At 40.2% G+C, this 14,652-nt stretch overlaps 1 protein-coding gene across 2 annotated transcripts in view; it reads left to right on the top strand.

The window, feature by feature from the left end:
• atrnl1b (attractin-like 1b) overlaps nucleotides 1-14,652 on the top strand; it is a 336,438-nt gene that overhangs the window by 115,410 nt on the left and 206,376 nt on the right. For both annotated transcript variants that reach the window (XM_060939921.1, XM_060939920.1), the window contains exons 9-11: nucleotides 4,080-4,335; nucleotides 7,487-7,670; nucleotides 11,712-11,866. In XM_060939921.1, coding sequence (XP_060795904.1) covers nucleotides 4,080-4,335; nucleotides 7,487-7,670; nucleotides 11,712-11,866 — 595 coding nt within the window. The remainder of the gene's footprint in view (nucleotides 1-4,079; nucleotides 4,336-7,486; nucleotides 7,671-11,711; nucleotides 11,867-14,652) is intronic.

Here is a 14,652-nt window from a genome sequence, read left to right as displayed (position 1 = left end):
AATTGACCGTAGGTATGAATGTGAGTGTGAATGGTTGTCTGTGTCTATGTGTCAGCCCTGTGATGACCTGGCGACTTGTCCAGGGTGTACCCCGCCTTTCGCCCGTAGTCAGCTGGGATAGGCTCCAGCTCCCCTGCGACCCTGTAGAACAGGATAAAGCGGCTACATGAGATGAGATGAGATCTATTAAAAGTAGAGTTTTTATGAAGTTGGTGAATGAGTGACATTTAAAAAAAAAAAATGCTGGTGACCGCTATATCAACAGTGTACTGAGCCAGCAAGCAACTGTGAATGGGAAACTGATAGCCCGGATATGGAATACGCTTGTTCCAGGCACCTGGGCAACTATCCGCCCCTGCACACAAGTGCGTCTAAACAATTTTACTTCTATTCCCGCAGGGATTGTTTGAAGTTCTTGAAATTCTTTCCCAGAATACTTCTTAAATCTGCCTTGTGAACATGACTGAGGCATGAGTCAAGTTAAACCCTCATGGTGAAATCGTCATGCAAAGGTTGTATGAGAGTGCAGGCACTTACTGATGTATGCGCAGAGGGAGCAGATCAGCAGACTGTCAGCAAAGCCAAAACATGTGACTGAAATCAGTGTTGGTATGTAAAGTAGCGAGGGTCAGGCGATCGGCGGACAGCATGACGTGGAAAAGACAAAGAGCGAAAACGGAGAGGAAATAGCAAAAGATCAGGAAATGCTAGAGACAGTCAGAAAAGCTACAAGGCTCGGTATGGCAGGACAATACTTCGCACCGGAGTGGTGTGAATGAGCGGCTTGAATAGCGGAAGCGGTGATTAAGGAATGTAGTTCAGTAGGCTGGGAACAGAGGGTGCGGTGTGTCATGGGAGTTGTAGTCCTGAGTGTTTGTAGTCTGCTCCTTTACACCGGGATTACTGACAGGTTGCTTAAGTAAAAGTCATGTTTGAGTTGAATCGTCGACACCCAGGTTTGATTATGGGCGTGAAGGTGTTATCATTTATTTTATTTATTTATTATCCCCCGCTGGCCGAAAGGCCCGAAGGTGGATTATGTCGTGGCGATTTCTGTCCGTCTGTCCTGGGAAGGGCGCTCACCTTCTGAAATCAACTCCTCTCACAATTTTTGGAGGAATTTCACAAAACTTGCCAGGATTCTGTTATATGTTGGTAGTACACATATTCTTATTTTGTTCAATTCAGTTGCATTTTACCAGAGTTGTGGCCCTTTGATTAACAACCTTGTACTTTCACAATTTCATGAAGGTGTGCTTGCCTTCTGACATCAACTCCTCTTACAATTTTTGGATGAATTCCTCGAAGCTTGGCGAAAGGCCTTGTTATATGACGGTAATACGCATATTACGATTTAATTTCGTTTGTGAAAATTTTACCAGAGTTTTGACCCTTGATTTAAATAACTTGTACTTTGACAATTTCATGAGGGTGTACGTTCTTCTGAAATCACCTCCTCTCACAATCTGTATAGGAATTTCATGTAATTTGGCAAAAGGTTTTTATCCCCAGCTGGCTGAAACGCCCGAAGGGGGATTATGTCTTGGCGATGTCCGTCTGTCTCGGGAACGATACTCGGCTTTTGAAATCAACTCCTCTCACAAATTTTGGAGGTTTTTCACGAAACTCGGCAGGATTCTCTGTTATATGGGGGTGTCGTGGCTCAGGTGGATAAGGCACCATACCATAAATCCGGGGCCCCGGGTTCGATTCCAACCCGAGGTCATTTCCCGATCCCTCCCCGTCTCTCTCTCCAGCTCATTTCCTGCCTCTACACTGTCCTATCCAATAAAGGTGAAAAAAAGCCCCCCCCCCCCCCCCCAAAAAAAAAAAAAGGATTCTCTGTTATATGTTGATAATACACATATTGCAGTTTCGTTCCATTCACTCACATTTTACCAGAGTTATAGCATATTTGCCAGCAGGGGATATTGTGCTCTCAGAGCACGCTTGTTTATTTTTATTTTGGCCACATAGACCTTCTTGACTGTGGACCGATTATGCCATTCAGTAAATTACTCCTGCTGTAACTGTATTAGAACAATGAGAGGAGAGAATTAACACATTTTAGTAGAGAATGAGCACATTTTCATTGTTCTAACATTTTATACAAACAATAAACTTTACATTTTTGGGGTAAAGCCTTTTAGCTACTCACTTGTACACAAGAATACTCCCTTCCCCATAAAAATAGAAGGTAATTCTTTGCTGTTCCTACTGTTTGGAAAACGATTTAAACAAGCTATTAACGGATCATTTTCACATATTTTCCTATTTTAAAGGGGTACCAAATATAACATATACAGTTGCTGATGTGACAAAGTAACGTATTCTTAAGTATTCTATCAAATTTATATACTAGAAAACAATGAAATATCTTGGTAATTGTAAATATAATAGTCGGTACGCTAAACGGCACAAGAGTCGCCATTTTTAAAAGACCGTGACGTCAGCGCTACCCACTGCACTAGGAGAGAAGCGTGTAATCATGGCGTCGGGCGCATCAAGTGAAAGCGACAGCTCTGTCGAATCATACGAAGAGATCCCGCAAGACACACTGCAAGCAGGCTCTGGCTTAGAAGGGTACCAGTTTGAACCAGTTTGTGTAGCCGATCACTTACAGTTCATCCTACTTTCCGATTCACACGTGCTAGTCCCAACCTCAATGAGCCAACACAACTGGGCACATACATACGTCATGAGTGTCACGCAGAGAAAACGAACGTGCATTCTGATTGGATAAAATTAATATCATGGCGGGCTGTTCAAACTGCGGAAATAGTTTGCTCGAGCTACTTTCAAAACACTAACTTTCCAACCTTAGAACAAGAAACTTTTGTAAGTCTTGAATAAGGTTTGTTAATGTGTGTTTTATTGTTATATTTACTCCATATATTGCCCTCTGTTCCCCTTTAACCCTCATCCTACCATGCTATTTTACACCTTAATCTTACCATGTGGGGTCCGTTTGGACCCCAATACTTTTCTTTAAAATTAAAGCTTATAAAGACAAAATCACCAGATAAGTTTTGTTCAGAACATCTTGTATTAATAACAGCAATACACTAAAGTGCCCAAGGCATAAAGAACACACTTAACCTTCATCCTACCAGCCAATTTTACATACACAAACTACCAGGCAGGGTCCGTATGGACCCCAGGAGGGAACACCTTGAAATCAATGCAGTAAGAACCAATTCAATGCAGCAAACGGACATAACTTTATTGAAGAACAAAATCCACTATGGCTGAATATCAATGATGTATTATAAATGCAATAACATTGCAATAATATTGCAATAACTAGCATACATGTAGCAAATTGTAGCGCCACAAAAAAAATTGGCATTATATACATGATTTTTGCAGCTCATGCAGCTGTAAAATATTCTGGATTACAACTTAGGTCTTTTCTTACAGAATTTAAAACAAAAAAGTAATTGTAAAATAATTTAGGGCTTTTGTTTTGCAGCCTGTGCTTATTGCAGCAGTGGGGTCCACACGGACCCCAAGAAGGAATGCCTTGGTAGTTTCATTATGGAACATAAAAGAAATAAAAGAAGTTAACTTTCAGTGTGCTATTCAATTATAAAATGAAAGACAGATAAACTTTACTCTGGGGTCCGGTTGGACCCCAGTAACAAATTAATTATACCTTCACAATGCAAAAAGCTGATCTTCCGGTGCTTTAGTGTTTTAATTAAGACATAAATTCCAACAAATTCATAAAACGGTGAGGCAGTATATCACATATTTTTAAAATGGCAAACAAACATATAGGTGCGGGGTCCAGATGGACCCCACTTGGTAGGATGAAGGTTAAGTTAGATCAGAGATTGCATCCAGAGACTGGGTTTGAAAAGCAGCTTTCACACGCTGTAACAGTCTGAACTAACAGTTTTAAAGGCTTTTTTCCTTTCTTTTCTTTTTTTGTTGCTGAATTCAGCCCTTGTTAGCTCTCATAATTAAGAAGTTTCTTTTACATCCTTTGTAAACAGCTTTGATCAGAGACGAACCGTTAACACTGTAGTGTTTTATTCTTGCGTGTATCACAGTCCTCTCTTTCTTCATCACTGCAGGATAAACTCTACATGTTCGGGGGAAAGCTGGAGATGGGCTCAGGCAACGTAACAGACGAATTGTGGGTGTTTAATATGCAGAGTAAAACATGGGCTCAGCAGTCTCCAAGCACACCAGCTCATGGTCAGGTCTACGCAGTGGAGGGTCATTCTGCACACATAGCCGAACTGGACACGGGAGACGTGGTCATGTTGGTCATCTTCGGCTACTCCTCCATCTACAGCTACATCAGCAACGTGCAGGAGTACAACATCAGTGAGTGTGTGACTGACATGAAGTTCAATAGCCGAGAAGGTGGGCTGGAGTTCATGACCAAACATGATCCGGTTGGTTGAATGAGTTGCATGGTCTGGAGTTCAGTGAGGATTAAAGTGCAGTTACATCACAGGCGCAGTAGATGGTACTGTAGCTCCATGGGCACTCAATAAAGACACCGAACTGTACTTTTCCTTGTCCGTCACATGGTACTATCAAGGGTACATCTATCATCTGGAAATGTGAATATAGTATCCCTTTGAAAATAATTTAAGGTACAAGTAATCCTTGTAAAGCTTTACTTAAAAAACGAATAGAAGGAAGACTACGCGCACCTTTCCAGGTAAAAGCTACACATTAAAGTTGCAATGACATGGAAAAGTACTGTTGGGTACCTTTCCGTCAGTGTACTATCAAACCAGATCCACCGATGATGGAGTTTCTGTTTGTCACTTATGTTTTAATTCTCAGTTTACTTTTCTCATAATTGAATTCTTATAGTTTAGGTCTTTTTATAAATTAAAAACGTGGATATATTTTTGTGGAAAATATTGGTTGGGAGGGCGGCGCGGTGGTGTAGTGGTTAGCACTGTCGCCTCACAGCAAGAAGGTCCGGGTTCGAGCCCCGTGGCCGTCGAGGGCCTTTCTGTGTGGAGTTTGCATGTTCTCCCCGTGTCCGCGTGGGTTTCCTCCGGGTGCTCCGGTTTCCCCCACAGTCCAAAGACATGCAGGTTAGGTTAACTGGTGACTCTAAATTGACCGTAGGTGTGAATGTGAGTGTGAATGGTTGTCTGTGTCTATGTGTCAGCCCTGTGATGACCTGGCGACTTGTCCAGGGTGTACCCCGCCTTTCGCCCGTAGTCAGCTGGGATAGGCTCCAGCTTGCCTGCGACCCTGTAGAACAGGATAAAGCGGCTAGAGATGATGGATGGATATTGGTTGGGAAGGTGGTTAGACGTATTGTCACTTCACAGATGGCAACTTTTTATTTGTTTGTTTGTTTATTAACTAATTAAATGGTCTGACCAGCAAACTAACCACTTGGCTTGTTTGAAAAAAAACCTGATGAAATGAATGTTTAAAGGTGATTTGACACAGAACTATACTTTAATCTCCCTTCATTAAATAAAGCCTCGTCTGTTATTCATAGTCATGAGCTAATCAGTAATGATGAAACATTAAAAGGTAACTGATGATGTTCCCATTCAGTAGCGTTAGATGGAATGTTATGGAAATGGACTTTTACAAATTTTAGCTGAATAACCCTTGTATCAGAAATCACTGGTCTTGTGTGTTTTGTCACTTGAGTCATTATTTGGGTTTTTCAAGATAATTCTTTCTTTGTGTATGATTTAATGTGCTCTGTGAATCAGATGAGAGTTCAGTATTTCTTTTTCTTTCGAAACCAACTTATGCTATAATGCCGTAAACAAACTAGCTCTTTGTTACTAAACAAGCTCAAATACATAGTAGCTTAGAATCTATTACAACCCCGATTACAAAAAAGTTGGGACAAAGTACAAATTGTAAATAAAAACGGAATGCAATGATGTGGAAGTTTCAAAATTCCATATTTTATTCAGAATAGAACACAGATGACATATCAAATGTTTAAACTGAGAAAATGTATCATTTAAAGAGAAAAATTAGGTGATTTTAAATTTCATGACAACAACACATCTCAAAAAAGTTGGGGCAAGGCCATGTTTCCCACTGTGAGACATCCCCTTTTCTCTTTACAACAGTCTGTAAACATCTGGGGACTGAGGAGACAAGTTGCTCAAGTTTAGGGATAGGAATGTTAACCCATTCTTGTCTAATGTAGGATTCTAGTTGCTCAACTGTCTTAGGTCTTTTTTGTCGTATCTTCCGTTTTATGATGCGCCAAATGTTTTCTATGGGTGAAAGATCTGGACTGCAGGCTGGCCAGTTCAGTACCCGGACCCTTCTTCTACGCAGCCATGATGCTGTAACTGATGCAGTATGTGGTTTGGCATTGTCATGTTGGAAAATGCAAGGTCTTCCCTGAAAGAGACGTCGTCTGGATGGGAGCATATGTTGCTCTAGAACCTGGATATACCTTTCAGCATTGATGGTGTCTTTCCAGATGTGTAAGCTGCCCATGCCACACGCACTAATGCAACCCCATACCATCAGAGATGCAGGCTTCTGAACTGAGCGCTGATAACAACTTGGGTCGTCCTTCTCCTCTTTAGTCCGAATGACACGGCGTCCCTGATTTCCATAAAGAACTTCAAATTTTTATTCGTCTGACCACAGAACAGTTTTCCACTTTGCCACAGTCCATTTTAAATGAGCCTTGGCCCAGAGAAGACGTCTGCGCTTCTGGATCATGTTTAGATACGGCTTCTTCTTTGAACTATAGAGTTTTAGCTGGCAACGGCGGATGGCACGGTGAATTGTGTTCACAGATAATGTTCTCTGGAAAGATTCCTGAGCCCATTTTGTGATTTCCAATACAGAAGCATGCCTATATGTGATGCAGTGCCGTCTAAGGGCCCGAAGATCACGGGCACCCAGTATGGTTTTCCGGCCTTGACCCTTACGCACAGAGATCCTTCCAGATTCTCTGAATCTTTTGATGATATTATGCACTGTAGATGATGATATGTTCAAACTCTTTGCAATTTTACACTGTCAAACTCCTTTCTGATATTGCTCCACTATTTGTCGGTGCAGAATTAGGGGGATTGGTGATCCTCTTCCCATCTTTACTTCTGAGAGCCGCTGCCACTCCAAGATGCTCTTTTTATACCCAGTCATGTTAATGACCTATTGCCTATTGATCTAATGAGTTGGTCTTCCAGCTGTTCCTTTTTTGTACCTTTAACTTTTCCAGCCTCTTATTGCCCTGTCCCAACTTTTTTGAGATGTGTTGCTGTCATGAAATTTCAAATGAGCCAATATTTGGCATGAAATTTCAAAATGTCTCACTTTCGACATTTGATATGTTGTCTATGTTCTATTGTGAATACAATATCAGTTTTTGAGATTTGTAAATTATTGCATTCCGTTTTTATTTACAATTTGTACTTTGTCCCAACTTTTTTGGAATCGGGGTTGTATTATTATTATTATTATTATTATTATTATAACCAGAATTATCATGGCATATTCACTCTGACCACAGAAACAAACACCTGGTTGGTTCCCGAGACGAGAGGAGCCACAGTTCAGGGGGGCTACGGCCACAGCAGTGTGTATGACAGCGGCAGCAAGAGTGTGTACGTCCACGGAGGCTACAAGTCCCTGCCTGCTAATAAGTATAGCCTTGTAGATGACCTGTACCGTTATGAAGTGCACACTCGCATCTGGTAAGTGTCCTTGAACACGCACATGCATGAACATATGTCTTTTCTAATAGTTTAGTATTTTTGGTTATTATTATTATTATTATTGAGGTGTCAGTTATTTCAGCCAGCTTTTGGAACGCTTTACATTTAATTTCTCAATTATCTGTTATCTTTAAGATAACCAAAGTTTATAAAGTATGATGAGAGGGAAATAAAACATAGTCATGTTTTACTTTCATCAAAAAACACCACAGCCAGATTGAAAATTTATATCTGGATTTCTGTAAAGCTGCTTTGTGAAAATTTCTATAGTTAAAAACACTTTATACACTATTTATATACAAATGTTTAACAAAGTTTGTCAGGACATTTTGGCTTTACTTTTTTTTTTACAATGTGGTAAAGACAAGGCTTTTTGAATTACAAGTTCCCTGGCTTAGGTTTAACATGAATTCTCAACTCGGCTAAAAGAATAAAACAAGTGTTGCCAGGCAAAACAAGCCTCATCCGGTAGCACTTGTAATGAATATGAAGGAAGATCTCATCCCATTATCTGTAGCCGCTTTATCCTGTTCTACAGGGTCGCAGGCAAGCTGGAGCCTATCCCAGCTGACTACGGGCGAAAGGCGGGGTACACCCTGGACAAGTCGCCAGGTCATCACAGGGCTGACACATAGACACAGACAATCATTCACACTCACATTCACACCTACGGTCAATTTAGAGTCACCAGTTAACCTAACCTGCATGTCTTTGGACTGTGGGGGAAACCGGAGCACCCGGAGGAAACCCACGCGGACACGGGGAGAACATGCAAACTCCACACAGAAAGGCCCTCGCCGGCCACGGGGCTCGAACCCAGGACCTTCTTGCTGTGAGGCGACAGCGCTAACCACTACACCACCGTGCCGCCATGAAGGAAGATATCGCAAAAAAAAAAGGTACTCTATGAGTACATGTGGCGACTGCTTATAAATAAAATTGTTTTCTGATACCATGTCTATATAGTAAATATAGCATACAGGTAGTCGTCGACTTACGACCTATGCGACTTACGACCGATCGACTTTATGACCGTCTGGTTATGACTGGCAAGTGTTTCCCAGCTGAGCTAGCTGAGCGTACGACAGTTTCTGCCCCAGCTCCCGGCATCCAGCCAGTGTTGCCAGATACTGCTGACGGTTTCCAGCTCAAAATATGTTCAAAACCCGCCAAAATGCACTTAAAACCGCCCAATCTGGCAACACTGCATCCAGCCTCTTCTATTATGTGTGCAGTGTTTCGCTGGACAAACAACAAGCGAGCTACAACGCGCGTACGGCTTAACCAGATCTTGTGCTATAACATGCGCAGCTGGTAATCAAAGTAACTTTCACTTTTCTGTTCTGTTACACTGTTCTGTGTCCAATGTCCAAAATGAAAAGTTAGTTTTCAACTGTTCAGCTAAAAAAAATGTAATTAAAACGATTGTGTTGTTGAAATGATGTGTTTGCAATTTATTTATAATCAAAAACTGATACAGGTGGATGAAAGAGTGATAGTGTGATAAAAAAGTACTATACTAGTACTACTGAGTGATAAGAAGTCCTAGTGAATGCTTGATAAGTAGACAATAATAAATAATTAGGTGTATTTTTCGGCACTATGGCTCAAAATAATATACCGGCAAGAAATAAAAGTTACTTTCACCCCTGAGTATGCAGTGTTTGACTTAAACCAAATAATGAGCCAAGGTAATGAAATAAGAAAATGTTGATAAAATAAGACTTTAAGATGATTACAATATCATTACACATCACAATATACTTACGTTCATTTAACATAGGCCCACTTACGACCAGATCAGTTTACGACCGGTCAGTCGTCACCAAATGCAGTTGTAAGTTGACGACTACCTGTATATATTTATTCGATGAGGCGGTATCCACAAAATTGAAGCGTAATCCAAAAATGAACAATTTCAAAAATCACAGAAGTAAAATATACCAAGTGTCTGTACTTTATATTATTCAACTCTTATCTCTTACAGTTTTCGAAACTGAAATCTCCGAACCGAGGCTGACATACACACGCTGTCGCCATGACCCAAACTCTTATTTCCCGGAAAAGGCCGGCGCTAGAGCTCAGTGGAACACGCTTTCCCTCTGTAATAAGCATAAACATGTCTGAAAGCGATTTCTTTAGTCTAGTCCATTTATTTCGAATGGTGAACCGAATTGTATACACTCACCAGCCATTTTAATCAGAACACGTGTATGTGTAGGCGCAGTGCGCGATTGTTACACTCTTAGATTCTTACAGCACAATGACATAGTGGATCTCGCTGCCTGGTGGACTCCGTCCCAGGTGAGGTAATAAGCCAAAACTGAAGTTTTGAATGTGTAATCAGTCAGGACCTGGACAATGAGGATATTGGTGTATCTGTTTCTAACTAAATAGCATTTATAGTACAGGGTGTTTCAAAAAATTTGATATCATTTCACAATCTAATAACTTTTCCATTTCTTGTTCAGTTGACCTTAAGTTTTAACAGCATGTGTGGAAACAGGTAAAAATTTTATGTTTAATGTTTTTTGGGTTTTTTTTGTTTATCTTTTTAGGTATAAAAATGCCATTCACTGAAAAAGAAAAGGCGTTTTGTGTATTAGAACAGTGGTTCCCAACCTTTCTTGAGCCACGGCACATATTTCACATTTGAAAAATCCCACGGCACACCACCAAACAAAAAGTATATATAATAATATAATGGTCTCAATTTACTCACAATTTACTTACTCAGTGTGAAACCTGAGCCTGTTTAGTTGAACACAATGCTGATATACTCGCAGGAATTGAAGAAAGACACACACGAAGATCTTCCTCAGCAGCTCTGAGTCTCTCTCCTTTTTTAGTTTTTATAGCAGTCATGCTTGAAAAACCCAGCTTTCATAGATAGGTTGTGAAAATCACCTTTTTTGCTTTCTTCTGACCTCTACTCATACTAGGACCTTCATCTGGGTCAGAATTTTCTCCAGGACCTAGTTTGGATTGTGTACTTTTTCTTTTCAAATATTTATCCATGGCGGCACAGTGGTGTAGTGGTTAGCGCTGTCACCTCACAGCAAGAAGGTCCGGGTTCGAGCCCCGTGGCCGGCGAGGGCCTTTCTGTGTGGAGTTTGCATGTTCTCCCCGTGTCCGCGTGGGTTTCCTCCGGGTGCTCCGGTTTCCCCCACAGTCCAAAGACATGCAGGTTAGGTTAACTGGTGACTCTAAATTGACCGTAGGTGTGAATGTGAGTGTGAATGGTTGTCTGTGTCTATGTGTCAGCCCTGTGATGACCTGGCGACTTGTCCAGGGTGTACCCCGCCTTTCGCCCGTAGTCAGCTGGGATAGGCTCCAGCTTGCCTGCGACCCTGTAGAACAGGATAAAACGGCTACAGATAATGAGATGAGATGAAATAATAATTTTCGGAACAATTAAGTGAAATTGGATAATTTCCCACGGTACACCTGATGATCTCTCATGGCACACTAATGTGCCGCGGCACAGCGGTTGGGAATCACTGTATTAGAGTATGCTCGAACACAGTCGAACAAGACTGTGCAGCGTGCATTTATGGGAGAATTCTCTAAAAATGCTCCAACTGCAATGCAGATTTGGACACGGCACAAAAAGTTAAAAGAGGAAGGCTGTCCGTGTGTGTCTGTGTCTCAGGTGGCGCGAATATCGACAATTTGTGAAATTGTTCATGGACTCTACATACCTTTTGAATTTCTCATTCAGATTTTGAGGAATAAATCTTATATTGCTCAACATTAAGCGTGTTCAGTTTCATTTGCCTAGACTATGTAGTTTCTGGGATATTTACATCTCAAGTAATGCCAATTTTTTTTGAAACACCCTGCACATTCAGTATGTGCCGTTATACATTAAGAGCATACAGTTTTTCAAAGTGAAGGTTTAGATGAATCTAAATGTCCTCCTTAGCATTCGACTCCAGCTTTGAGAACAGACTGAACACATACTATACTATGACTTCGTATAGTTTAGTGTTTCCTGAGGCTTTATGCCCGTTTGTTTAGGACGATTCTGAAGGAGAGTGGTTACCCACGCTACCTCCACTCGGCAGTGCTGCTGGGAGGAACTCTGCTCATCTTTGGAGGAAACACCCATAATGATACGTCCCTAAGCAATGGTGCGAAGTGCTTCTCTGCTGACTTCCTGGCGTATGATATTGGTATGAACTATCTATTACCTTCTCTGTTTTAATCCTTAGAATGGAATCTTGGCAAGTTGTGTACATTTTTGCTCCCATTTCTCTGATGCTCAAAAGTAGTTTTTGTAAGCATTCTGATGATTGATGAGTGAATTTTGACCGAATTGACTTTTAGATTAATAAAGTAAAAATGTCACATCTTTTTGAGAACTACCTTTAAGACACAAACTGTTCTTAGCAGAACTTGGCAACCTATCAGGTTTCCCCAGCTTGTTGTGTAGTCTTAAAGTGCCATTCCACCATTGGATGTATTCTTTGGCATAAAATACAATATATTTTATGACAACATGACTAGACAGAGAAATCTTTTAGCTTCAAAATGATATATCAAACATAATTTTTTGACAACGACAAGTATATTAATTTTGCGACCAAAGTCACCTACCCTTTTAATTTCCGCGCGGTAGTGAAACGTGATGTCATCGGCAGGTTCCCCTTCTTGTGTACCACGTGTCGGTCTATTTTTAGACCAGGAAAACCCCAAAGTGAGAGAGTCATTTCTCCTCGTATATGGGGGACAAAAAAATTGCGAAAAATTTTGAGTTAATCTTTCAGGTAGCTAGATTTATTGGCATTAGCTAGATTTATTGGTATTATTTTTATCGCGTTCTATCCGCCATTGCTGATAATATGTGCCACGTCACACGTCACGTGGTACACAAGAAGGGGAACCTGCCGATGACATCACGTGCGGAAATTAAAAGGGTAGGTGACTTTGGTCGCAAAATTAATATACTTGTCGTTGTCAAAAAATTATGTTTGATATATCATTTTGAAGCTAAAAGATTTCTCTATCTAGTGATACTATTTATATATGTTGTCAAAATATATTGTATTTTATGCCAAAGAATACATCCAATGGTGGAATGGCACTTTAAGCACTCACTCGTTTTGCAGATATCGATGAGGAAATTTGGTTGAGCTCAGTGAGTGTTCCTGTGGATGAATTTGACTCTTTGCAGATAATGTACAAAATTACACTCGTTACTTACAAATCAAAATTGTTTACAAATTTAGTTTTGGGTTTAAATTAAATGTTTATGGACGGGGTATATTTTCATATATTACATAGAGATGAGTGTTTTACTGGGAAATCGACAGCCACAACCGTGACACGTTTTTCAGTGTGTCACTCTTGAAATCGATGAATTATTTTTGATAAATTTTGGTACTTTTTGATTGTAAATGTATCTATATAATAAAGAAAATCACACATTGGCTTGAAGATATGAAGTTTATGTTCTCGTGTTGAAAAACTCCCATTTTTCATACAAAATGCATCGCAGATCTGAGTGTGATATTTAAATAATATTGGCTGGTGTTGAGTGGTATATCAGATATATTCCATTCGGCTAGCATGATCCTGAACGAGTCAAAGACGAGTCACACTGGCGGCCATGTTTGTTTGCAAATTGTCGGTCACTCACTTGGGCGGAAGTTTTACGTGCAATACGTATCTTATGGCATTTTCAATTCACTGCGACAGTTTACTGCGGGCGTAATGCTTCTGCACATGCGCAGCGGAAAACTTTCTCACTGAATATTCACATCGGCTCTGACGTGTGACGTCATGTTGTCTTGACAACCATGCAATATCATAAACCATATTCAACGCTCATTCTCCATTGGGTAGAGTGACGTAATACACGTAGGATAAGCGGTATGCTAACAGTATTGCATGCCATCAAACCAAATGAATGAAACCTGCTAGAAGGGAATAGAATACACGTTTTATTCCATCGAAAAAGTGTCCTGTATGTATAATAATTCCCGATATTTCACTCTGGTGACGTCACTCCCAGTGTTTTCACACTGACGGACACACACTGTCAAAATGGTGAACTGGTTCAAAATTAAAATTCTTTTGATTAACTTGCATATTTTTTGTGGCTGTATCCTTATAATAAAAAGAGCATTACACGGTGGTGTGAAGATATGAAGTTTATCTTCTCGTGTTGCAAAATATTTTCACTCGTTCACTTTGCTCACTCGTGAAATATACATTCACCACTTGAAGATAAACTTCATATCTTCGCAAGACCATGTTAATATCCTCTACGTATAACTTAACAATATAGTGTAATATATATTTAACTCATTCCTTATGAAATACTTCAATTTTTTTCAGTCACGTTTTGACGGAATACTTTTTGTGAAAATCACGAATTTAATAGGTACATTCAGTTCTCTATCTCCATAACAAATTATTTTAGAGGTAGAAAAGTATACATTTACCGAGTCCTTGAAACCTATCCTTTCTATATATGGAATTATTTTTGTATAATTCTGAAGTAGGTAGGTTTCACAAGCATCAGTCATAATATTATATTATAATATTATAATACTATAATAATATTATAGCAGTCTATCCCTGCTATAGACCCCTTTGCATGTTTGTAAACAAACCGACCGTTGCCAGGATGCGCGCGCAGCCTGGACCCAGAAACAATGGCACTGCCCATTGACCGGCATTATGAGCTGTCAGATTATGCCAAACAATTGTCGTTACAAGATCGAGAATGCTACATAAATAAGTTAACTCTAACACGTGGACATCGCCTACCGGATCCGTATTTAATTAAAGAGTGGACGGACGATGTTAGTAAGTTCCCTGGTATACAATGGCCAGATATATACTCGTACCTTATTGACAAGACTTCAGTGTACACCCACGAAAAACTTCGTGCCTACAAGTCTTTAGACACATATGATTATGTTATGTGTGGGCATGTACAACTTGATTAACA

This window comes from Neoarius graeffei, chromosome 14 (genome assembly GCF_027579695.1).
Source record: "Neoarius graeffei isolate fNeoGra1 chromosome 14, fNeoGra1.pri, whole genome shotgun sequence".
In the NCBI taxonomy this organism is placed as follows: Eukaryota; Metazoa; Chordata; class Actinopteri; order Siluriformes; family Ariidae; genus Neoarius; species Neoarius graeffei.
Note: the sequence above shows the minus strand (reverse complement) of the source record. Positions and strands in the feature narration are given on the sequence as shown.